Source organism: Macroventuria anomochaeta (genome assembly GCF_010093625.1).
Source record: "Macroventuria anomochaeta strain CBS 525.71 unplaced genomic scaffold BU25scaffold_32, whole genome shotgun sequence".
Lineage (NCBI taxonomy): Eukaryota > Fungi > Ascomycota > Dothideomycetes > Pleosporales > Didymellaceae > Macroventuria > Macroventuria anomochaeta.
The window spans coordinates 93,799-113,373 of NW_022985393.1; the positions used below are offsets into that span (position 1 = coordinate 93,799).

Below are 19,575 nucleotides of genomic sequence, written 5' to 3' on the forward strand. Positions count from 1 at the left end.
GTAGCGGACTCACACTTATTCCGGATATCTTCCCTGCTGGCCTGCGTCGTTACAATATCCACCCTGAGTTTGACACTCTTGGAGATACTCAAGAGGAGTGGGATTGCTTTTGTGAGGGTATGAAAGAGGCATGGGCAGCACTTCCCGATAGACTGATCAGGCAGCTCATCTACTCAATGCCGAGGCGCCTCAGAGCCTGTGAGCGAGCCCAGGGTTACCAGACTAAATATTAAGACTCAGAGCATTCAATTGCTGCAATCAGATTCAGTTTTCACCGTGTGGTTATTGAGATATTGAGGTGTGAATATTCACTCAAAAGTCAAGATTGCGGCCCAAGCTTTTAGCGCGAACAGACTTCTGTCCACTCACTGTACCTAGCCGCTACAAGGTTACGATGATTACCTCTTTCTTAGTGTCTGTATATATAATCCCCAACTGAATCTAGGCAATTACACTTTAGAAACAATCTGATGGAATGATGATGAGCTCAAACCACGTTCCTCTCATGGTTGGGAAGTGTCCGGGTTGTCATTTCAATATATCATTTACGAGATTTAGTCCGTTCTACAACTATCGACTTTATGAAACATTCAACCCTCATGTGACTACTTGGACCATCCGGAAAGTTACCGAATTAAGATTTACGAAAGTAGTGACGCCCAAATGCTACACTTATGAGGATCAGTTTCGAGAAGAAACCACTGGCACTAAGTCTCGCTCGGACTACTCGGACTGCAGCCTCTTTTACTCTGCCAAATTCCACTCTTTTGCAGTGGACCATAGTTTCGTTGTATTTCTCCCTCCGTAACTCGCAACCATAGCTTATTGACATGTACCTCCAAGTGATAACTGCTCTGAATATTGGGTCTTGCTGTTCAAAATCCCAAACAATAAATCAAGAAGACTAGGAAAGCGAAATACGAATTCGTTCGATATCCTGCGCATATAGCCGTCATTGCATGCAGGGTAGATCCCATGTACTCAGAAAGCCTCGTTACTATGTGCCTGCGCATCTCGCGCTATGTATACTCATGAACAGAACGAACTGTACCTCAACAAAAGGACCGTCATCTCATCATCTCTCGTCACCGCTCTTAAACTCGATCCAACTGCGGACTTCTCCTTCTCCTTCTCCCTCCCCTCCCCCATTATCCCTAACCTCTTTAACGGCCATACTCCCAAGCAACTATTCACACATGGCCCCAAAGCCCCTTTATTCCCCCTGCGCTCACTCTTCTCTAGCACAACGAACAAAGGGACTGAACTCCTGTGATCCCCATACAATGCATTCTCACCGTCTACATGATACCACATGAATTGTCAAGCGTAATGATCGAGTCACAATTCTGGAAGACTGTGATGGTCATTCGGCACCTGAAAGCAGTGCGCCGCCTTCTTCCATAGACAAACGTTGTGCAACATTGGCCACATGCGAGCAAATCAGCTTATGTTGCTGTATCAACTACTCCTCGTCCTTCTTACTCCCCTTGTTCGCCCATCTCTCCTCCCTCGCCCTATCGCGGTCAATCATCTCCCTCATCGCCGCCTCTTCACTCTCGTCTTTCTCCCTCTGCCCCGCTTCCTCCCTCTCCGCCCTCCTCCTCTCCCTCCTCTCCTTCTTCTCCTTGACCTTCTCATACGACCTTCCATGCTTATCAATCCCAAACTCCCGCCTCGTCGTCGGCTCTATCCCAGCTTCCAACTGTTTCTGCTTCTTCTCGCGCTTCTTCGTGTTCACTCTTAGACTCTTTTTTTCTTTCGCGTGTCGCTTCGCCCACTGATGCCATTCCGTTCCCTTGGATGAGTCTGGGAACTTGGTGGATTCCACTCCGTCGGTGTACACCGCTTCCTTGGCTGGTTTCGGTCCCTTGGTGGACTCTATTTCCTCGGTTGATCCATCAGGCATGCGTGCAAGGAGTTCCTTGAATCTGGATTCCAAGTTGCTGATCGCGGCCTCTAAGTGTGCACGTGTGTGTACCTCGTCGTCTGAGCTATGTACCGTGTCGATTGGTGCGAATTCCTTGGCAGTATCTCGTGTTGAGGGCTTGGGCTGAGTTTTGCCGGTAGATGAGTATTTTCGCACTTTCGAAAAGCCGAGCTCTTCGAGGGAGTTGAGCTCTTCCTCGGCTTGTTCGGCTTCTTCTTCTTCTTCTTCTTCTCCTGCAAACAATTCCTTGGTAGATTGTCCGCGGCTTTCGAGTACGAATGCCATGCCCAAGGAATGCGTGCCGTTGGTCCCGTGCACGCTCCGCAGTGCTCTTTCTGCTGATGTGTTCGATACGCTGTCTATCCAGAACGATGTGCCCTCGAAGAGGCGTTTCGCTGTCCTGTACACGGTCCCATTGACAGGTATGAGCTTGTCCTTCTCATCCATTGTGGCGTCAACCTGCAACCGCCCGCTCGCATGACCAATTGTGATGGCACCATCCATGACAGGCTCAGGTGCGAGCAGCTGTTCGACGAGGGTACCGGGAATGCGGGCAGCGATTGCGGTGGTCAAAGCCGCTGTGAGTGGAATGGCACGGTGTGGCTGCGTGTCTGAGAGGAAGCGGACGACGAGATCAGTGTGTGAGGTTTGGAGTGTGTGGCCAGAAAGCACAGAGTGCTCTGATGACATGGAGATGAGACCAATCTTGGGGATTGTGCGGGGGACAGCGTCTTCAGTGGGGGCGATGCCCATAGCCACTGCCGCAGCTTTGCGGATACGTTCGAGGAGAGCGAGTTTATCGGGCAGCTTGTTGAAGTCGTTGGGTAGAATGGTGCCGTCCACGCCGACGTCACTTGCGCGTAGGAAGATGCAAGGGTTGGCGCCATCGACACAGGTGACCTTGTAGTCTAGGATCCGATCAACCTTGTTGCCAGTGGGCAGCACTTTTCCAGTCTTGCTGCCGTACGGCCGCTCGAAGTCCAGCTTGATCTTGGCGCCAGGGCCAGTCACGCCATCGATGGTGTAGTTGCCCACAACAGCAGCTTGTCCACCAGCAACATCGAAGGTAGCGTTGATGAGTTTGCCAGTGTTTGTGTTGCGGATCCTGACTGTGACTTCGCCGTTGCCCTGTGCATATACACGTGGCGGCAGCAAGCCAGCATTGTACGCATAGGGACCGATGGCACTGCTCATGTTGCCGCAGTTGCCTGCCACATCCACCTCGTCGTTCTCGATGCCCAGGCCCACGAATGTGTAGTCTACGTCTATCCCGTCCACAGCATCGCCTCTAGTCTTTACATTTTGAAGGAGGTCACGGGCTGCATCAATGCCCTTGTACGCGACCCTATCAGCAATTGCCTGCTTGGGGATGACCTTCCTCCTGCCGTACGGCTCCACTAAGCAAACCTTACTGAGGCTGGAGATGCCAGCTCCCATGCCGTCCAGCTGACGGCCAAAAAGGTCGCCGCTGCCCATTGTTTGCCGGAAGATCCCAGGCCATTGTGCACGATCTTGCGGAAGATGCTGTGGCTGGAAGAAGACGGCGCGCGAGGTGCCGCCCCTATAGTAGGCGGCGGGGATCGGGGACTGAATGGTGGACGCCTTGGGCTTGGGCGTGCTATGGTGGGTGACGTGGGCGCTGATGCGCAGAGAGAGGGACGGCGCGGGTCTCATCACGCATCACGCATCACGCATCATGCTGAAGCTTGGAGCTTGGAGCTTGGAGCTTGGGTGGCGCGATGGAGCTGCTCGGAACGCAGGCCGAGGTGCGGAACGGTGGTGGTGGCACGGTCCGTCCGCGATGACCTCCGAAATTTTGTTTCGTTTCTGGGAGCTTCTGCTGTCTGCATCATCACATCGCCTTCATCTTGCGCCCTCTCACAACACTCCTACTGCCATCCTCCATCTCCGCCTCCACATCACGCCCCACAATGTTCCAGAGAACCCTCCTCCGCGCTTCGAGACAGGCTGCCGTCCGCCCTGCCGCCTTTGCGCCCATCAGACAGCAAGTCGCAAGCACACGAGCCGCCGCGCCCGCCATCAGATGGTACTCGGACGCGCCCGCGGCAAAGGAGGCCGAGGCGGCTGAGAAGAAGGAGGATGCGCCCAAGGATGAGTCGGCGCAATTGAAGGAGCAGGTCGAGAAGAAGGACAAGGAGATCGTCGAGCTGAAGGTACACCAGCTCTGGTTCATCTCGCCGTATACACGTATTGACAGCACCGGCAGGACAAGTACCTCCGCTCAGTCGCCGACTTTCGCAACCTCCAGGAGCGCACAGCGCGCGAGACCAAGGCTGCCAAGGACTTCGCCATCCAGCGCTTCGCCCGCGACCTCGTCGAGTCGGTTGACAACCTCGACCGCGCCCTCTCCACCGTTGCGCCCGAGAAGCTCCAGGGCGACAACCAGGATCTGTCGTCCCTGCACGAGGGCGTCAAGATGACCGATGGCATCCTGATCAACACACTGAAGAAGCACGGCCTCGAGCGCTTCGACCCCTCCGCAACCAGCGAGAAATTCGACCCCAACGTTCACGAGGCTGTCTTCATGGCACCGCAGCCAGGCAAAGAGGATGGCACCGTCTTCTTCACCCAGCAGAAGGGCTTCTACCTGAACGGACGTGTGCTGAGGCCTGCCAAGGTTGGCGTCGTCAAGAACGCCTAAGCGCTGTATTCTCCGCATTGAAATCTCTTTTTTTTTTCCAGCTCCCACGTTTGGGGGGCGCCTGTGGACTCGCATCTGTATGAGTATTTGTCTGGCTCGGTACGGCTACACCTGGGTGGTTCTATTTGGGCATGGTACATTGGGCACGGCGTTGTTGTGTACACCCTATAGCACGACTTGTGCGTTTCTCCGCAGCATGTCTCTGTATATTCCCCTCTCACGCATCTCAAAAAGGCTCGGCGGCTGTGAGGAGCTGCTCTTGTACATTGTAATATTAGTCACGACGGAAGGAGGATTGCTACAATAAATGGACCAACACCATCACGAATGCGAATGTTGAATACACAGCTCAGTCAAGTTGTCACGTATTCCCATGTGTTCCCTCAATCAGCCCTTTTCTCCCTCTGCGACGTGGTGCTTTCCCTCGTTGATGATGGCTGCACAACACTAGCGGCAATTGCACCCTAGACGAAGAACGCGACATACTCACAACACCACAACAACCATTAACGTCACATCTTATACCGAATGGCTCCAACCACACCGGCAATGTCAGGGCCACCACGGAAAAGACAAAAGCTCACTACCACTGCATGCGAACCATGTCGAAGCCGGAAAATCCGCTGCAATGGTGCCAAACCAAACTGTGAAGCATGCTCGAAGCGCGCTCAACAATGCATCTACCAGACCACGCCCGACGTTGAAAGCGCGAATGCGTACGTTGACTCGTTGGTGAATCGCGTATCTCAATTGGAGCAAGAACTGAACAACGCGCGCGCGACCATTCTGCGATTGTCCACAGGCCCAGCCATCGCGGCACCGCTGCCACAACATCTCAACATTGATCCCAGATTGCTTCCTGAGAATGATGTATCTTCTGCTGAGCCCGGGTCTGTCGACGCAATGGGTGGCGATGCCGGCGCCGAACACCACTCAAGTGACGGTCAGACATTCTACGGCAGCTCATCAGCACTTGGATTCACGCGCCAGATGTATGGGGCCATTCTCCAGAAGGACACTGCACCAGCAGCACCAGAGGTAACAGGAGCACCATCTTCGGTTCAGCAGTTACCGGCCTTACCCGCGTTCACAGAAGCCTATGTTGCACCCGAAAACTTCTCGCTCTTGCCCAGAGAACTGGCTGATCGTCTGATGGACCTCTATTGGGATCGAGTTCACGTGCTCTATCCGTTCCTGCACAAAGCTTCGTTCAGTCAAGCCTATGAGGATCTTTGGAAACCTTCGTCAGAACATCGTCCACGCTACAGACCAGGACTGGGACTTGGTGCCTCCAAGGCATCCGGACCATCGTCGGTCCTCTTCCATTGTGCCTTCAATGCTGCTTTGGCGCTCGGCATGCAGTTCTCAGACCTAGCGTTGAACGAGAGGGAGCGACTTTCTTCTGCCTGTCAGGCCAAGTCCAAAGATCTGCTGAGGCTCGATCTGTTCGATGATGGCAACATAGCGCTGGTTCAGACGTTGCTATTGTTGACTCAGTACTTCCAGTCTACCAATGGGCCAAATAAATGCTGGACTTCGATAGGTCTTGCATGCCGGCTTGCACAAGGACTTGGCTTGCACATTGAAGAGGACCGCTTTGAGCAGCAGTTCAGCGTCACGGACCGCGAGATCAGAAGGCGTGTCTGGCATGGCTGTGTTACCATGGACATCATCGTGAGCATGACGCTTGGCCGACCTGCGCTGCTCATCGGGTCCAAGGCTCGAAGCCCTCCAGCTCCGATCGATGGAGATGACGAGTATCAACTTCTGAATACACATGGGAACCCACTGTCCTCAATCGACTTCTTCACAGAGACTGTCAAACTGTACCGAATTATTGGACGCATCCTGCTGAACATCTACAAGGACAACGATGAACATCACGAAAAGCCTGACCCCGCAGAAGAGGACCGGAAAGACGATGTTTTGCTGGGGTTCCAAGACGAACTGGCCCAATTCGCTCGCGGGCTACCGGAAGGTCTCAAATGGCAGTCATCGTCATGGCAATTGCGCCACGAAACAACGGGAATCCTTGCCCGTCAGTCGCACGTCCTACATGTCAGAGTCTTGCATGCCCGTATCTTGCTCTTCCGGCCAGCTTTCTTGCAGTACTGCCGATTGCACCAAGGCAAAGATGGCGTGCAGTTGCCTGCTCTCGATCCAGAGGCTGCGGAGGACGCCATATCATTTCCCTTGACATGTGTCCAAACAGCCCTTGAGCTTATTAAATATGTCAAAGAGTACTCGGCGACCGAAGCTACCGGTGCCTGGTGGTACAACGTCTTCTATACACGTTCTGCTGCTATGGTCTTTCTACTGTCCGCTGTCTGTCCTTCGATACATGTCAGAACTGGAGACCGCGCCTGGCAGTCCGCATGGGCCGACTGCGTGGAGATCCTGACGACGAACCTCCCTCAATACGCGCTTGTCAAGGCATGTCTAACCACGCTCAAGGCGCTGTACCGAAACGTAGTTCGTCAAGGGACTGAACTCGGGCTTCTCGACCTTAGCGAGGTCGGCAACACCGACGACATGCTGTACACACAAACTCAAGCGCAAGGTGGGAATGAGCAAGATGCAGTGGGTCAAAAGGAGAGTTTGGTCAGAGACGCTCAGGACCTGCCGATGCCGGCTATGGACGCCAGTCAGGATTTGCTTGACTCGATGTTCGATCCCTTCGCATTCGTGGAAAAGGACCTTTTCACCGATCTGGGCTTTGACTTCACACAATCATTGGTTTGATGGGGTGCTGGTGTGGCTATCAATAGCATGTATAATTTCGCACCCAGCTCCCCCTTTCGCCAGCAATCTTCATACGTATTGAATTAGGTTAACGCAAACAATGCTGGTAATAGCAACACCGCGCTACCGGCCTGACCCTCGGGACTGGGCAGCAGGGGACCGCACCCGCAGCAGTTACCCTCGCCCCGGCTCCCGAAATCGAGATACGAGACATTGTAATCGCAAAAGCGGACGATGACGTTGCAACTCTGAAAGCGGCTTCGAAGAAAGCAGATGAGGTGCTGGGTGAAGGATAGATCGTATCCAAGAGCCAACCGGGGGCATTGAAAGCACGGGAAAGGATCGACAAAGTGATGGAAGGATTTTTTGGAGAAGATCACAAAGGATGTGGAGCAACTTGAGACAGAGACTATGACGAGCCAGGACAGGGTGAAGATGTTGGAGGTCCTGCTGCAGGTCGTTATGGATACCTGGGAACTTAGTCTTGAGAAGATGAAGGGCAAGGTTGAGCAGGGTGGAGATGAAGGGAGCGTTTGAGAGATAGGCTGTGAAGATCTTGGGAATTTGATGCGGCCACAAAATAGTAGACTTGATGTTTACGTCTAAAATGGGTTGGTTCTGTGAGAATCGTGTTGGCTTAGATGCCAATGAACGAGATGTGGAGACGATTGGTCTTAGTAGGTGCTGCTCCTCACCTTCGCCTCGAAACCGTAGCTCGCCAAGCCCGCACAGCGCACATTCTCTTGCTTCCCTTTCGAGCTCGCTTCTACGCTGTCACCTAAACGCCAGCGACGCTGCCAACCGAAACTGCACGCTCCGTCGTACCTCGCCAGCATGACCCCCCAGTCCCTCAGACAATACACGTGTGTCAACTCTCCCTTTCGATCTTGATTCAACTGATGATAAACACAGGAGGCCCTGGACGCAGGTACTTACGCGCGATCCAAGTCAGAGCCTCGCAGCGTCATAGTCAACCCCATCAACCAAAGCATCCAGCTCCACGACGAGTTCGACAAAAGGGCTGAGACGGTGAAAGAGCGAGACAAGACGGTCCATGAGCGCGACACCACTATCGCGAAGCAAGACTCTGGGTTGAAGTTGTTGAAAGCGTTCCCAGAGCAGAAGATCAAGGAGAAACTGGAGGAGCGGGATGTGGGCTGCCAAGAGACGGCGAAGGCGCGGAAAGCTGAGAAGGCGAACAACGAGGCGCTGAAGGAGATGAACAAGGCGCGAGAAGATAGCATCGAGGCGCTGAAGAAGAGTAACAGGAGTCAGGCAGAGATCATCGAATCACAGAAGAGCGCCATTGAGACGCGGGAGGTAATCATTCAAACGCCAGGATGTACCCTCGGGGGTCTAGCCCGTGGCGTCAAGCGTCCGAAGCACAGGTCAAGGCGCAGGAGGAAAGCATCCATGCGCGGGAGGAGATTGAGGTGCTGAAGAAGCAGCTGCAGGAGGAAAGCATCCATGCGCGGGAGGAGATTGAGGTGCTGAAGAAGCAGCTGCAGGAGGCAAACATAGGTGAGCAGAAGATGAAGAAGCTGCAGGAGGCGCTCAAGGAGTTCATGGTGGTGGGCGAGGAAAGCTAGCCAGGTGACAGATTCCACAAGCGTGAAGGAATGACCGACAGGCGTAACCTGATGAAACATGAAACAGTATATTACGAAGATAGCGCGGGGAAAACGGCGGTGAATCAGACATGGACACCGGATGTGAGCAGACAGGGGCAATTCCAAGTCTTGAAGGACTCCTACTTGGAGTTTGTCTCGTGCTAGCTGCCTTGCTAACTCGTCGAAGGCCTACGCCATCTTCGCTAGCAAATCTGGTAACCTCATCTGCTCGCTATACGCGAGCGAAGCAATGACGCGCTTGCCCTCTTAATGGCAGGCGACATGGGGCTTTCGAGCTGGCCATAGTCTGCGACTGCCACGATCCCTCACTGAGTATTTCTGGCGTCCATACTCGTACCCTTGTGTAGCAGGATGAGCGTTCGGGCTACAAGCGCAGAGTGCGCGGTCGTACAGCACCTGATACGATGCTGCCTCGTTCTGCATTCCCATGTCTTTCCCCTGGTAGCGTGTTCAGTCCTCGTCAACCACCTCCTCGCCATAGTTTTCCTCCTCCTTGGAATCGCCGGCTTTGTCGTCGGCCATCTTCTGGGTCAGGAAGGTGTTGATGTTGGTCTGAAGGGTCTTGAGGTTGGCTTGCAGGTCGCCCAAGTAGGTAACGCGGGCGGCGGTGGAGGAAGACGATGATGCTGCGGGCAGCTGGGCGAAGAAGGTCTGTGTGCCGTTTGGCGACGCGTAGTCTGCCGAGAGGATCGACATGGCGGTGACTGACGTGATGTGTGGTGGAGGTGGGATGGTTCAGTGAAGGAAGATAGTGCGGTGGGGCAGTGTGGGGCTTAGCGTTCAGCCTCATGCATGGATCGCCTGGGAGCTAGGGGTGGGCCTCAGACGACACAACTCCTACATTCTACGGCGGCATTTTGAGAAGACGATGTCAGGACCTACGACTTAGGAGGAAGAACCGTTCACGTGATATGTGCAGAAGTGTCCTGCTGGCCATGACCGCAAAGACGTGAACGATCGCAGCCTCCGCGAAAGCCACCTCGATACCACCTGCCACTGCCGCCGTGCAACACGCCATGCAGCCGACCTCTCCTCCCCCGCAGACGCCGGGCCTGCAGCGCCCCTCGCTCGACGAGTACGACTCGGACGGGTCGCAGGCAATGCTGCAGCAGACGCGCCGCTCGCCCATGCACCCGCGCTCCATCAAGTCGCCCACCTCCGAGCGCACCAGCACGCCCGCCCAGAATTACTCGCGCCCGGCCATCATACACGCTACCCAGAGCCAGACGTCGCTCGTAGACCGCACCCACCTCGGCCACCGCCCGCGACAGCGCTCGCAGGGTTACTTCGAGCCCAGCCTCTCGTCCATGCGCAACGACGGCCTCATGTCTCCGCCGTCCCAGCACCTCACCGCCAGCCAGATCGCTGCCCAGGCCGCGTACCAGCAGAGCGCACAGCACATGCGGAAGCGCTCGACGACAGTACCAGCCCCCGTGGACAACAATGCTGCTGCGCCCAGCGGTCGCATTCAGCCCATGAGCCCACCGCCCATGCCCGGCAACCCCTCGATGACGTTCAAGACGAACGGCATGACGTACCAGCAGGGCTCCATGGCGAACAGGTCGACCGCTGCCACCGCTGCGAATGCTGCCTTCCCGACGAGTCCGCTCACTTCCCCGAGCTTCCAAGAGACGCAGTCGCAAGGCACGTCCGGACAGGCATCGCCCAGCCTCGCTTCGGCGACGCCGGAGTTGGTGCTGCAGAAGGCGCCGAAGGAGAAGAGCAAGATGAAGCTCTTCTCTTCTAAGCAGAAGAGGGTCGAGGCGGAGAAGCCAGTCGACAAGAAGCATCAGGCGCTGCCATCGCCAGGCAAGATTGGCATCGGCATACACAGCTCGCATGCGCTCAATCGCGTCATGAACCAGTCGACCACGAGTCTGCTTGACTCAGGCGTGAGCAGCAGTAGCGCGTCCATGTACTCTTCTGCGAATGCATCGACGTCGACGCTTGTGCCCAAGATCGACCCCCATGCGCCGCACGAGAAAGAGAAGCACAAGCACCACTTCTTGTCGCGGACGAAGGCTAAATTGAAAGACAAGGATGATCATGCATTGCCGTTGTCCTCTGTGAACAGCACATCTCGGCCTACCAACCCGAACGCGCCCGAATCGCTGTACAACTTTGCACCATCCTCGCCGCTACCTGGCAGCTCGTTCCCTAGCTCAGTAACAGGACTGGACCTTCGGCACGGCGGCCGCGGACTGCGAGAAGCAAAGAAGAACGCTAAAGCCGCAGCATATCTTGGAGATGCCCTGGACGCGGGCTATCGCGACCAACGCCCTTCCTTTAGCACCGAGCGCTCAGAGTGGCCTTCTCTGGCGAGCAGCCTAAGCAACACACCCGGCGTCCCCATCCCCGGCACCGCCATCCCCCACACAGCTGAAATGCTAAACCTAGGATCGTCTTTTGGCATCAACGGGCTTTCGCCAGACGATGCGTGGCCCTTGCTGAAAGCTCGGGTGTTGCTGATATTCGAGGGTGAGGATCCAAGGCCGCCGGTCGAAGACTTCAATGCGCTTGTCACTGTGCACATAAAGCGCTGCATCCACAAGCGCTCGCCTATCCTGCTCATCGAAGACTTGAACGAACTGCTGTACACCGGCTTCGGCTCGCTAGACCAGACTCTCCAACACGTCCCCGACGAGCGCCTGATCCCACACCTGGTCGAAATGTGGCTCGTAGTATTCACCACCATCCTCTCCTTCCTACAAGCAGTCTTCCTCCCGCTCGACCTCGAATTCCGCGGCACAGGCATCATGTCCAGCCTCCAAGCCAGCGAGTTCTGGGGCGTCATGCTCCCCGACGAAATGAACACCAAGTCGCCCACACACAAAAACATCCCCATCCTCGGCGAGCTCGAAGTCAGACGCATCACGCTCCTCATGTTCCGCGACATCGTCATCCTTCCGCGCTACGACAGCCTGATGGCAATCTTTTCGCGTCTATCTCTCGAGAACTTGAACGCTGGCTTGGAGTCTCCGAGTCCGATCCCCGACGCACGACCAGGTACGGCGTCCAGCGCGTCCGAAGCACTCGCCGGCTTCCCAGGCAGTTACAGCACAAACGCTACGTCTCACTCGAGCACGGGGTATCTCGAATCTACATCCTCCTCCCTCCCACCCTCTGGCCGTTCCCGCGCCACCAGCAACACATCAGCTGGCTCCTTCTCTTCAAACCCACACTCCCACCCCTCTACCCTGCACCCACCGACTCCCCTCCCCACGAGCTTACGCCCGCAGCCCATGGACTCCGCGAAAGTCACCGAGACGGTGGGACGCATGCTGCAATGCATTTCTGTGCTTGTCTCGCTGCAAAGCGGCGACGAGAGTCAGGAGAAGATGGCGAGGATGAGTAAGGAGTTGAAGTACAATTGGCTCGGCCGTGGGCGCACCGGTAGGCAGCGACAGGGATTTGTGGGGCCGAGGAGGGGTGGGGGGTTGCCGCTGGGGAGTCTGAGTTTGAATTTGCCGGAGGAGGTCGAGGTCGGTGCATGAACAGATATCACGAAAACAGTCGTTGCTTCTCGAGGCGTTCAGGTGTTCACAAAGTTAGAGAAGCGTCTAGAATGAGTTCATGGCGCTTATTAGGGACGGTTGGTTTCTCGCTTTCGTTTTGTACATATAACGAACCCCTTGAGATCTATTCATTCAGCAACGTCCCCATCATCCTCCACCACAATCTCCCTCAGCACTTCCCCCCCCCCCCCCCACCTTCCTCATCATCTACACACCCTTGCTCACTCCCTTTGTCTGCTTCTCCAAGACCTTGGTCCTCTCATCCCCTGCCTTGAGCTCTTCCTCTTGCGCCTCGACCCCATCCTCCAGCGCCCATAGTCCTATCCTCAAGGTCCTCGATCATCTGGTCTGAGCACGCATCGCGGTATCCTCCCTCTTGCACCCACGAATCCGCTTGCTCGTATTTCTCCCTGTAGCACTCTTTTCGGATTTTCCATTGCCGCGAGCGACTTGCGCATCTGTCCAGTGAGCGGGATTTCTGGGCGATAATGGCGCCGCACTTGGAATGGCTGCAGTTTGCTGTGCCGCAGATGCTGACGCGCTCGTCCCTGCGCGCTCGCTCAGTTGGCAGCGCCGATCGAAGCTCGCGGATGGTGCGCCATAGTGTTCTTGTCGTGGTCGGGTCCAAGCCAGTCGGGAGAGTAGCCTTTGGAAGGCATTGTGAGGTGGAGGATGGTTTTTGTGTGTCGGCTGTGGTGGAAGATTGTGTGAGTGTGAAGTGAAGGCGCGTGTAAGCGAGACGAGGACCTTGTGGTGGTGATGTTTTCAACGCAAGCTCTTGATGCAGTTGCAGAAGAGTGGTAGTCGATATGAAGACACCATGTTGCTAGTAACGTGCCCTTGACGTCCGGTAGATAATCCCCCATCCTGCCCTCATCTGTGACACTGGTACCCACACTGCCTTCGCCTTGGAGTGGATTGCCATCCCACAACACAAACTCCTTTCCCTCCTCTCCCATCCTAAGATCCTATCGAAGTTGCTCGAAAAAAGTTTAACAGGCTTCCCATCATCCAGCCCAGCAAACTTCCCCACCCACCTTGCCTCCCTAGCAAGCCCATGCACCTTACTATTCTTCCTGACTGCCAGCGCTACCAACACACCCGCATCAATCAGCACTTGGGCGGGCGAGGCGCGCAGTAGACGATTTGTTTCCGCGCTCCTTATGCGCAGATATCTTACGACATTTGTCCAGCCTTTTCCCAACGACGTTTTGTTGTGCGGGAGCACCGGTGTCCTCGTTAAGCCTGCTGTAGCATAGCACTATCAACAAAGTGGCTGTCGCTACAATCAGAAGCACCAGCCTTGCTCGCCGTTTTCTCAATGTTGGGAACCGCGAGCTCTGCCGCGGCTGATAATGAATCGTATCTCTTGTCGTCGTTCATGTTCGCTTTGAGGGTCGACACGAGATATTCCCAGAGCCTGACGATGGCGCACGGAACAGCAGGTGGTTGCAGTTCTTGGTGTCATCCCACGGTGTCGGTATCTTCGGTATTCGATTCCTCGGGGCTGCTGAGTTACAGTGCAATATCGGCAGATTTTCCGCTCAGTGCTATGCGTAAAGCTCACCTGTCCGCAACTCCGCCTGGACGGTCGTCTGGCAATCGTGGACAACTCATCTTCTCTACCTTCTGGTTGCAAAGATGAAAGACCTTAACATGAAAACGGGAGATGCGGTCGACGCCGTGACTGTGGCCTCTGTGCCTCAGGTCTGCTAACATTGCCATATGGCAGGCACCCGGCTGACGTAGCAACAGAAGGAGAGCTTCGATGAGAAGTTCTCGGTGGACGAAGTAGCAAGGTAAAGAGCTTCCAGGAAATCTCAAGACAGATTAGTTGAAAGAATCGCAGACAGCTCAACGCGACCGCAGAAGAAGTCCTCGTGGCTAGAGACCACCCGTGGAGGCTCACTCTTGAGGAAACGCGCCGCGTATGATACCTCCTTAAACATTGTCCATGTGTTGTCACCTGTAACTCTCCTAGGCTGTCGATACCCTAGTCTTTGAACATACTCTCGACCCCAACTTTCCAGAGCGGCTCAAAGCTTTCCAGACTCATGAAGAGATGGCTACAAACCCCGAGGGCTACGAGCGAGAGATCTCAAGAGTAAAAGTCGGAATCTCACTGCTCACGACCAATAGTCCGTATGCAGAAATGTGCGTTGTCGACGGTCCTCAAGACGAAGTCAATCTTCCTGTGTCGACCATTCACTCTTGGGTCATCGGGTTTCTCTTCGTCGTCTTCGTTGCCTTCATCAACCAACTATTCAGCGTACGTTAGCCGTCTATCTTCCTCCGCGCTGAGATTGTACAACTGCTGGCCTACCCGGTTAGCAAGGCTGCTGAGAAGGGCCTCCCTGATATTGGCTTCACATTGTTCGGTGTGCGCCGTAGACTCAACCTACGTGCCTTCAACAAGAAAAAGCATATGCTCATCTCAACCATGGCAAGTGTAGGTAAAACACTACCGATTTCGAGATACATTACCTTCACCTAGTGGATGGATAAATACTTTGGCCAGCACTATGAAAAGTCTTTCGTAAGCCTTTGTATGATGATGCCCCTTGTTACTTCACTGACGAATTCAGGCTTACCAAATCCTTCTTGTTCTATCCACAAATCTGATGGGCTTCGGTTCGGCTAGTCTGACTAGATGATTCAAGGTCTACCCATCTTTCTGTCTCTGGCCAGCGTCTCTGGTAACAATCTCGCTGAACAGCGTTCTGCACAGTGGTAAGTACCTGTGAGATGTGCCTGACCCATCTGGAGTACTAACGCCGTGCTAGAAAACTGCATCCCATACAGCCTTGGAGGTAGCCGGAGGTTTGCATGCAAGTTCAAATCGCAAAATCTCTGTTGTCAACTGTCAAAGCTCAAGGACCCAAAGAGACCTAGAAGGTACCTCAGAGCACTCAGCCGCTTATCACCCAGATTATGATTGCAAATAGTTGGCAAATTGAATGGTTGCTCGAGTATCTGGATCCAAGCTTCGGTTTAGATAATCGATCCCTGTCCAATCTACTCCGTACTCACACCGTGCTCCCGATCAGCTCCAACAGACTTGACGTCCATGTCCTCGATCGGCCGTGGAGGTCTACAATATCAGCCCTTGCTCATCCTGGAGGTCTTCATATCTTACTTGACGATGACCTATTGGTCATGGCAATGCGGTACACCGTCCTTGGGTGCGCAAGTAGGGCCTCCGCACTTGGCCTGGAGACGCCATCCAATGGATGGGCTACAGACCTCGATTGTGTTGAGGGTACCGTCGCAGCGGTAAGTCTGCCCGTTGCAGATGTCTACAGGCACGACAGCGGCAGCAGCCATGCCAGCGATCGCGAAGAGGGCGAAGAGTTTGGCGAACATGGTGAAGGTTGGGTTTCCTGCAAAGTTGAGCCCCGGGATACTCAAAGATGTGAATCGGAAACTTACTTTTGAGATTGCGGTTAAGAAACTGGTGTGAGATGTGAAGAATGAAAAGGAAGAGATGGGAACGGACAAGTTTTTGAGTCGCTCAGAAGTTAGTGCTTGCACAGACGTTGGGTGCGTACCGTGACAGTCGTCACCATGTGACTTTAACTGCCAATAGTACAACAACTCAAAGGGGCAATCAGTGAGCAGACACACTGTTCTCTTCCTTAACTAGGAACCCTGAGCCCTGATGTACCACGACGTAGAGTTTGAAAACATACAGTCATTGGCTCTGTTCCGTAAATGCTCTTGACCCTGTGCATCGCCCCTCTTTTGACGCCCAACTACTACAACCCTTTAACCACAAGACCTCAAGTCTAACGCCCAAATTCAACGCTCCAGACAGACCTCTATTACACTTGTACCGAAATTCTCCCTAGTATTCCTCAACGGTGTATTGGAACTGCTTGTTTTCCGACAGCAAGTCGATCGATGAATGTCTCCGACCTAGATAGGGTTCACCGATGTCGTAACCTCCTCCAAGAGCATTGCCTGCGACGCATCAGCCCCGCGTCTTCTTCTCGATCGTCTGGGACCGTGTCTGTGCTTACCGTGCCGGCATGACTTGAAATTCCCTCGCAAGTGTCCGGCATTTGCAGCCTCTTCCATGGTAGGAGGAGTATGTTGCCAAGTGGAGAAGTTCATGAGCTGATCATACGGTGCAGATGGGCGGGGAACAAAGGAGCTTGGACGATCTGGATACAGTGGAAGAGTTTGAGAGAAGCTTTCCGTCCTCCTTGTCGAGTGTGTTTGTCTATCGTATGAGTTGGTGTCCTTCTGTGGCTGCATAAAAGCATTCGTCGGGCGTGAAGAGGTTGGCCTGTTGGTTGCAGAGAGTGTGTTGACGTCGCTGTGGCTTTTGTTCGAGATTAGACTGGCATTAATTGGATCACGTCCAGATTCCTGCTTCCACAGTTCGCCGATACCATCCAGTTGACCTTGGAACGGCACATACGACTTCTCTCTGGCATAAATGTGGACCTCGCTCAAGCACTCATACTCTTGTTCGCCGACCAGTCCTGTGATCAAACCCTTGTACTCAAGGTCGATGTCATTGCAGTAGTAACCACTCCACCCTTCCGATATGTAGCAGTCGAGCACCGACCTGAGAAGGGTTTGAGCAGCGTCTTGAGCGTCCTGGAGTGTCGGGAAGGTACCGATTTTCATCACGAGGAGCTTATCCTGGCCGCAATCCTGATGATGCGACACTTCGTACTCCAGTTGTGGGGTTTGTGTGAGGCTGTGCGTGGAAGGCTGATACGGAGTCAGATGTTGGGACGCCATCTTTGCTAAATTCGTACGAATGAAAGCTGCGCTGCTTTTGAAAGTTCTAGTGTTGGAAATTGGATAGCGATTGAGGACGCTGTATAGGGCTGTAATGTATCTTTGTATGGCACCTGTTTGTAAGCTTCATACTATCTGGTGGGCAAGCTGTCTTAGCTGCGAAGTAACATTCAACTTGTGTCTCATTGTCAAAGTTTTGAACAAAGGTTTACAGAAGTTTGAATATGTTTGGGGATTTTGAATGCTGTTTGGGTGAGCGATAAATCATATGCAATCAGTGCATTGGTCACCAGACACTTGAGGCTGTGGCAATGTCCAATCAAGTCCGGTGAGGAGAGATGGCGGGCTCCAACCGCTCAATGCCCGCGTTTCCATGTGCATGCGCCAGCGACATGGAAAACTTTGCATGTCTGGTAATTTGACGAGGCATGTTTCGATGCAGTGGTCTGTAGCTGGTGACGATAATGGCTGGTGTGAAGGAGAGCAGAAATTTGTTGGTGCCGGCGAGTGGGCGGCGGCCAACGCCGGGTGTGAACAACACCATGTGCAGCATCGCCGCTTTGTTACTCTACCATATTCAGGTCTGGACCCGCTGGAGGTCTACACAATGGAAGCCTAACAGAACAGAAGATTTGTTCTCACGCTTTGCTACGTATCCTGACCTGGACACGGTTTCCACATCAATGAGCTACGCTTGCAGTGCCGTCTTGAGATCCAGAATTACACTTCTAGGCTCTTAACAACAAACTTTCGGCTCAACTGGCATCTCCAACGCGCTTTCTTCCAGCTCCTTTAAGGGCTCTACACTTCTCGGCCTACTGCCCTACCACCTGGCGATTTACAGCCCTACTACCTGGGGATTCAGGCGTGCAACCTCGCTCAACGATAAACACCTGATCAGAACTCTTAAGCAACTACATTACGATTTAACCACATCATTGTCAGCATTTACAAAAGTCCAATCTTACGTGCAAAATGACCAAGTCTTATCCCAGCTCGTTTCTGATACGCCTCCTCACGCACGATGTTCGCCTCGAGATATACTCACATCGTCTTGCCACCCTTCAATGGCTACCAAAAGTATGCCGGACCCCGGTTGTCAAGCCGACAGCTGAGAGAGGAGATGGACAGTGAGGGCAGGAGGCAGCTGCGAATGTACCTAGACGACGTTAGCATGGATGAACCGGGGAAACGAAATGGTGACTGTCCAGAAGAAGAGGTGGAAGCAAGAGAAGAACTTCGTCATCTCGGCTGCGTGAAGTTTTGCGGTGCCTTCAACTCTTTCAGGAAGATCGGTCATCAGCCCGAAGGTCTCATTCGCATTACCACCCATCGAGTGCGACTGGCACTACCAGAGGTACCCATACCTCTCAGGTGTATGCTGCATTATCCTGAAGTGGCTGAGAGGGAGCGTGACCGGCAAGAGGGAGTGTACAAGAAGCAGGTTGATTGTCTGCTTGAGCCTCTGGGGCAGCTACATGCACTCCACCTTGCGAGCATTGATATTTGTTGCGGCATGGGCCGCTGTAAAATACTGATAGCTATGGTAAACGATAATGTAGGACTATCGGGTCGATGAAATACTGCGCTAAATTGCTATCTAGCTGGGAGATGACGACTATATACCTGACCTCAGGCCAGTGACCGGTCATACACTAGACTAGGGTAGTCTGTCAGGGGTACAGTCAGACCTTGTACAGACCGACCGATACCGCAACAATATTGAACTCGTAGCGGACGAGAGCACGATGACAAGAATCGCCAAAGACTGGATGCTGGATCGAGAGTTACAAAGCTACAGCAGCCAACCGAGATTCCTTGGAACTACCGTCCTCGGCCATGTACTCGATATCTATATAGAGAGATTGGTGACCAGGGTCATGGCTTGATGAGGGACTTGTCAAAAGACTGGACATTCAACACGGCCGTCATCAAGTGGCATGGAATTTCGGTTCAAAGAACTTGGCACAAGATTGGCACCGCCGCGACACGATGAGTATGTGGGAGAGCGCCTCCAACGGAGCATCGTGCACCTCGGACCGTTGGCAAGGTTCCGTGCAGATCGATTTTGCCGTAGAATAATGCGTTCAAAAGCAATTGAGGGCCTTCAAGAGGCGTATCAGAAAGGACAAAACCATGAGACAGGTGGGGGTTGGCAACTTACTCCAGATGGAAAAAGACGACGATAATATCGTGGATCTTGCAAGAATCAGAGAGAAGCTACGAAGACTTGGGGTTATGGAAGGCAAAGATACGGAACTCGATGTTACAGAGATAAGATCGGCAGAGAGATTGGCAAAGATGGAAGTAGGATGAGATACAACTGCTTCGTGATAGGAAAGGGGC

The 19,575-nt window shown here is 53.8% G+C and overlaps 8 protein-coding genes across 8 annotated transcripts; 5 read left to right on the top strand and 3 right to left on the bottom strand.

The window, feature by feature from the left end:
• Nucleotides 1-2,143: 2,143 nt before the first annotated feature.
• Nucleotides 2,144-3,601, bottom strand: BU25DRAFT_308422 (DUF453-domain-containing protein; the record flags this gene model as incomplete). The annotated part of the gene is made up of 2 exons (XM_033702091.1): nt 2,144-3,259; nt 3,302-3,601. Coding segments are annotated over 2 exons (1,416 nt in total), but the record flags the coding sequence as incomplete, so codon positions are not given.
• Nucleotides 3,602-3,780: 179 nt separating this feature from the next.
• BU25DRAFT_413711 (mitochondrial co-chaperone-like protein GrpE) lies at nt 3,781-4,936 on the top strand. The gene is made up of 2 exons (XM_033707101.1): nt 3,781-4,095; nt 4,149-4,936. Exons 1-2 carry the CDS (start codon nt 3,859-3,861, stop codon nt 4,587-4,589), a joined length of 678 nt encoding a protein of 225 aa, XP_033558330.1. The 5' UTR covers nt 3,781-3,858; the 3' UTR covers nt 4,590-4,936.
• A 171-nt stretch (nt 4,937-5,107) lies between these two features.
• BU25DRAFT_450824 (uncharacterized protein) lies at nt 5,108-7,627 on the top strand (the record flags this gene model as incomplete). Its single annotated transcript, XM_033709718.1, has 2 exons — nt 5,108-7,325; nt 7,445-7,627. Exons 1-2 carry the CDS (start codon nt 5,118-5,120, stop codon nt 7,625-7,627), a joined length of 2,391 nt encoding a protein of 796 aa, XP_033558331.1. The 5' UTR covers nt 5,108-5,117.
• A 115-nt stretch (nt 7,628-7,742) lies between these two features.
• On the top strand, nt 7,743-8,920 carry BU25DRAFT_461331 (uncharacterized protein; the record flags this gene model as incomplete). Its single annotated transcript, XM_033710431.1, has 3 exons — nt 7,743-7,862; nt 8,244-8,651; nt 8,720-8,920. The coding sequence occupies 3 exons, from the start codon at nt 7,743-7,745 to the stop codon at nt 8,918-8,920; spliced, it is 729 nt and encodes a 242-aa protein (XP_033558332.1).
• Nucleotides 8,921-9,656: 736 nt separating this feature from the next.
• On the top strand, nt 9,657-12,611 carry BU25DRAFT_442115 (HbrB-like protein; the record flags this gene model as incomplete). The annotated part of the gene is made up of 5 exons (XM_033709278.1): nt 9,657-9,662; nt 9,985-11,751; nt 11,782-11,846; nt 11,883-11,984; nt 12,015-12,611. The coding sequence occupies 5 exons, from the start codon at nt 9,657-9,659 to the stop codon at nt 12,454-12,456; spliced, it is 2,382 nt and encodes a 793-aa protein (XP_033558333.1). The 3' UTR covers nt 12,457-12,611.
• A 1,507-nt stretch (nt 12,612-14,118) lies between these two features.
• BU25DRAFT_461334 (uncharacterized protein) lies at nt 14,119-14,755 on the top strand (the record flags this gene model as incomplete). The annotated part of the gene is made up of 4 exons (XM_033710432.1): nt 14,119-14,184; nt 14,233-14,276; nt 14,327-14,405; nt 14,459-14,755. The coding sequence occupies 4 exons, from the start codon at nt 14,119-14,121 to the stop codon at nt 14,753-14,755; spliced, it is 486 nt and encodes a 161-aa protein (XP_033558334.1).
• A 737-nt stretch (nt 14,756-15,492) lies between these two features.
• On the bottom strand, nt 15,493-15,840 carry BU25DRAFT_461335 (uncharacterized protein; the record flags this gene model as incomplete). Its single annotated transcript, XM_033710433.1, has 3 exons — nt 15,493-15,568; nt 15,614-15,624; nt 15,721-15,840. 3 exons carry the CDS (start codon nt 15,838-15,840, stop codon nt 15,493-15,495), a joined length of 207 nt encoding a protein of 68 aa, XP_033558335.1.
• A 134-nt stretch (nt 15,841-15,974) lies between these two features.
• On the bottom strand, nt 15,975-17,462 carry BU25DRAFT_413714 (uncharacterized protein). The gene has a single exon (XM_033707102.1). It carries the CDS (start codon nt 17,227-17,229, stop codon nt 16,393-16,395), a length of 837 nt encoding a protein of 278 aa, XP_033558336.1. The 5' UTR covers nt 17,230-17,462; the 3' UTR covers nt 15,975-16,392.
• Between the last annotated feature and the right edge of the window lie 2,113 nt (nt 17,463-19,575).

Bases quoted from the DNA above. Each gene is read 5' to 3' on its own strand.
- BU25DRAFT_413711 (XM_033707101.1), top strand. From the start codon at position 3,859: ATGTTCCAGAGAACCCTCCTCCGCGCTTCGAGACAGGCTGCCGTCCGC. The intron at 4,096-4,148 runs CTGAAGGTACAC...TATTGACAGCAC, and splicing joins AGGACAAGGAGATCGTCGAG to CGGCAGGACAAGTACCTCCG.
- BU25DRAFT_413714 (XM_033707102.1), bottom strand. From the start codon at position 17,229: ATGGCGTCCCAACATCTGACTCCGTATCAGCCTTCCACGCACAGCCTC.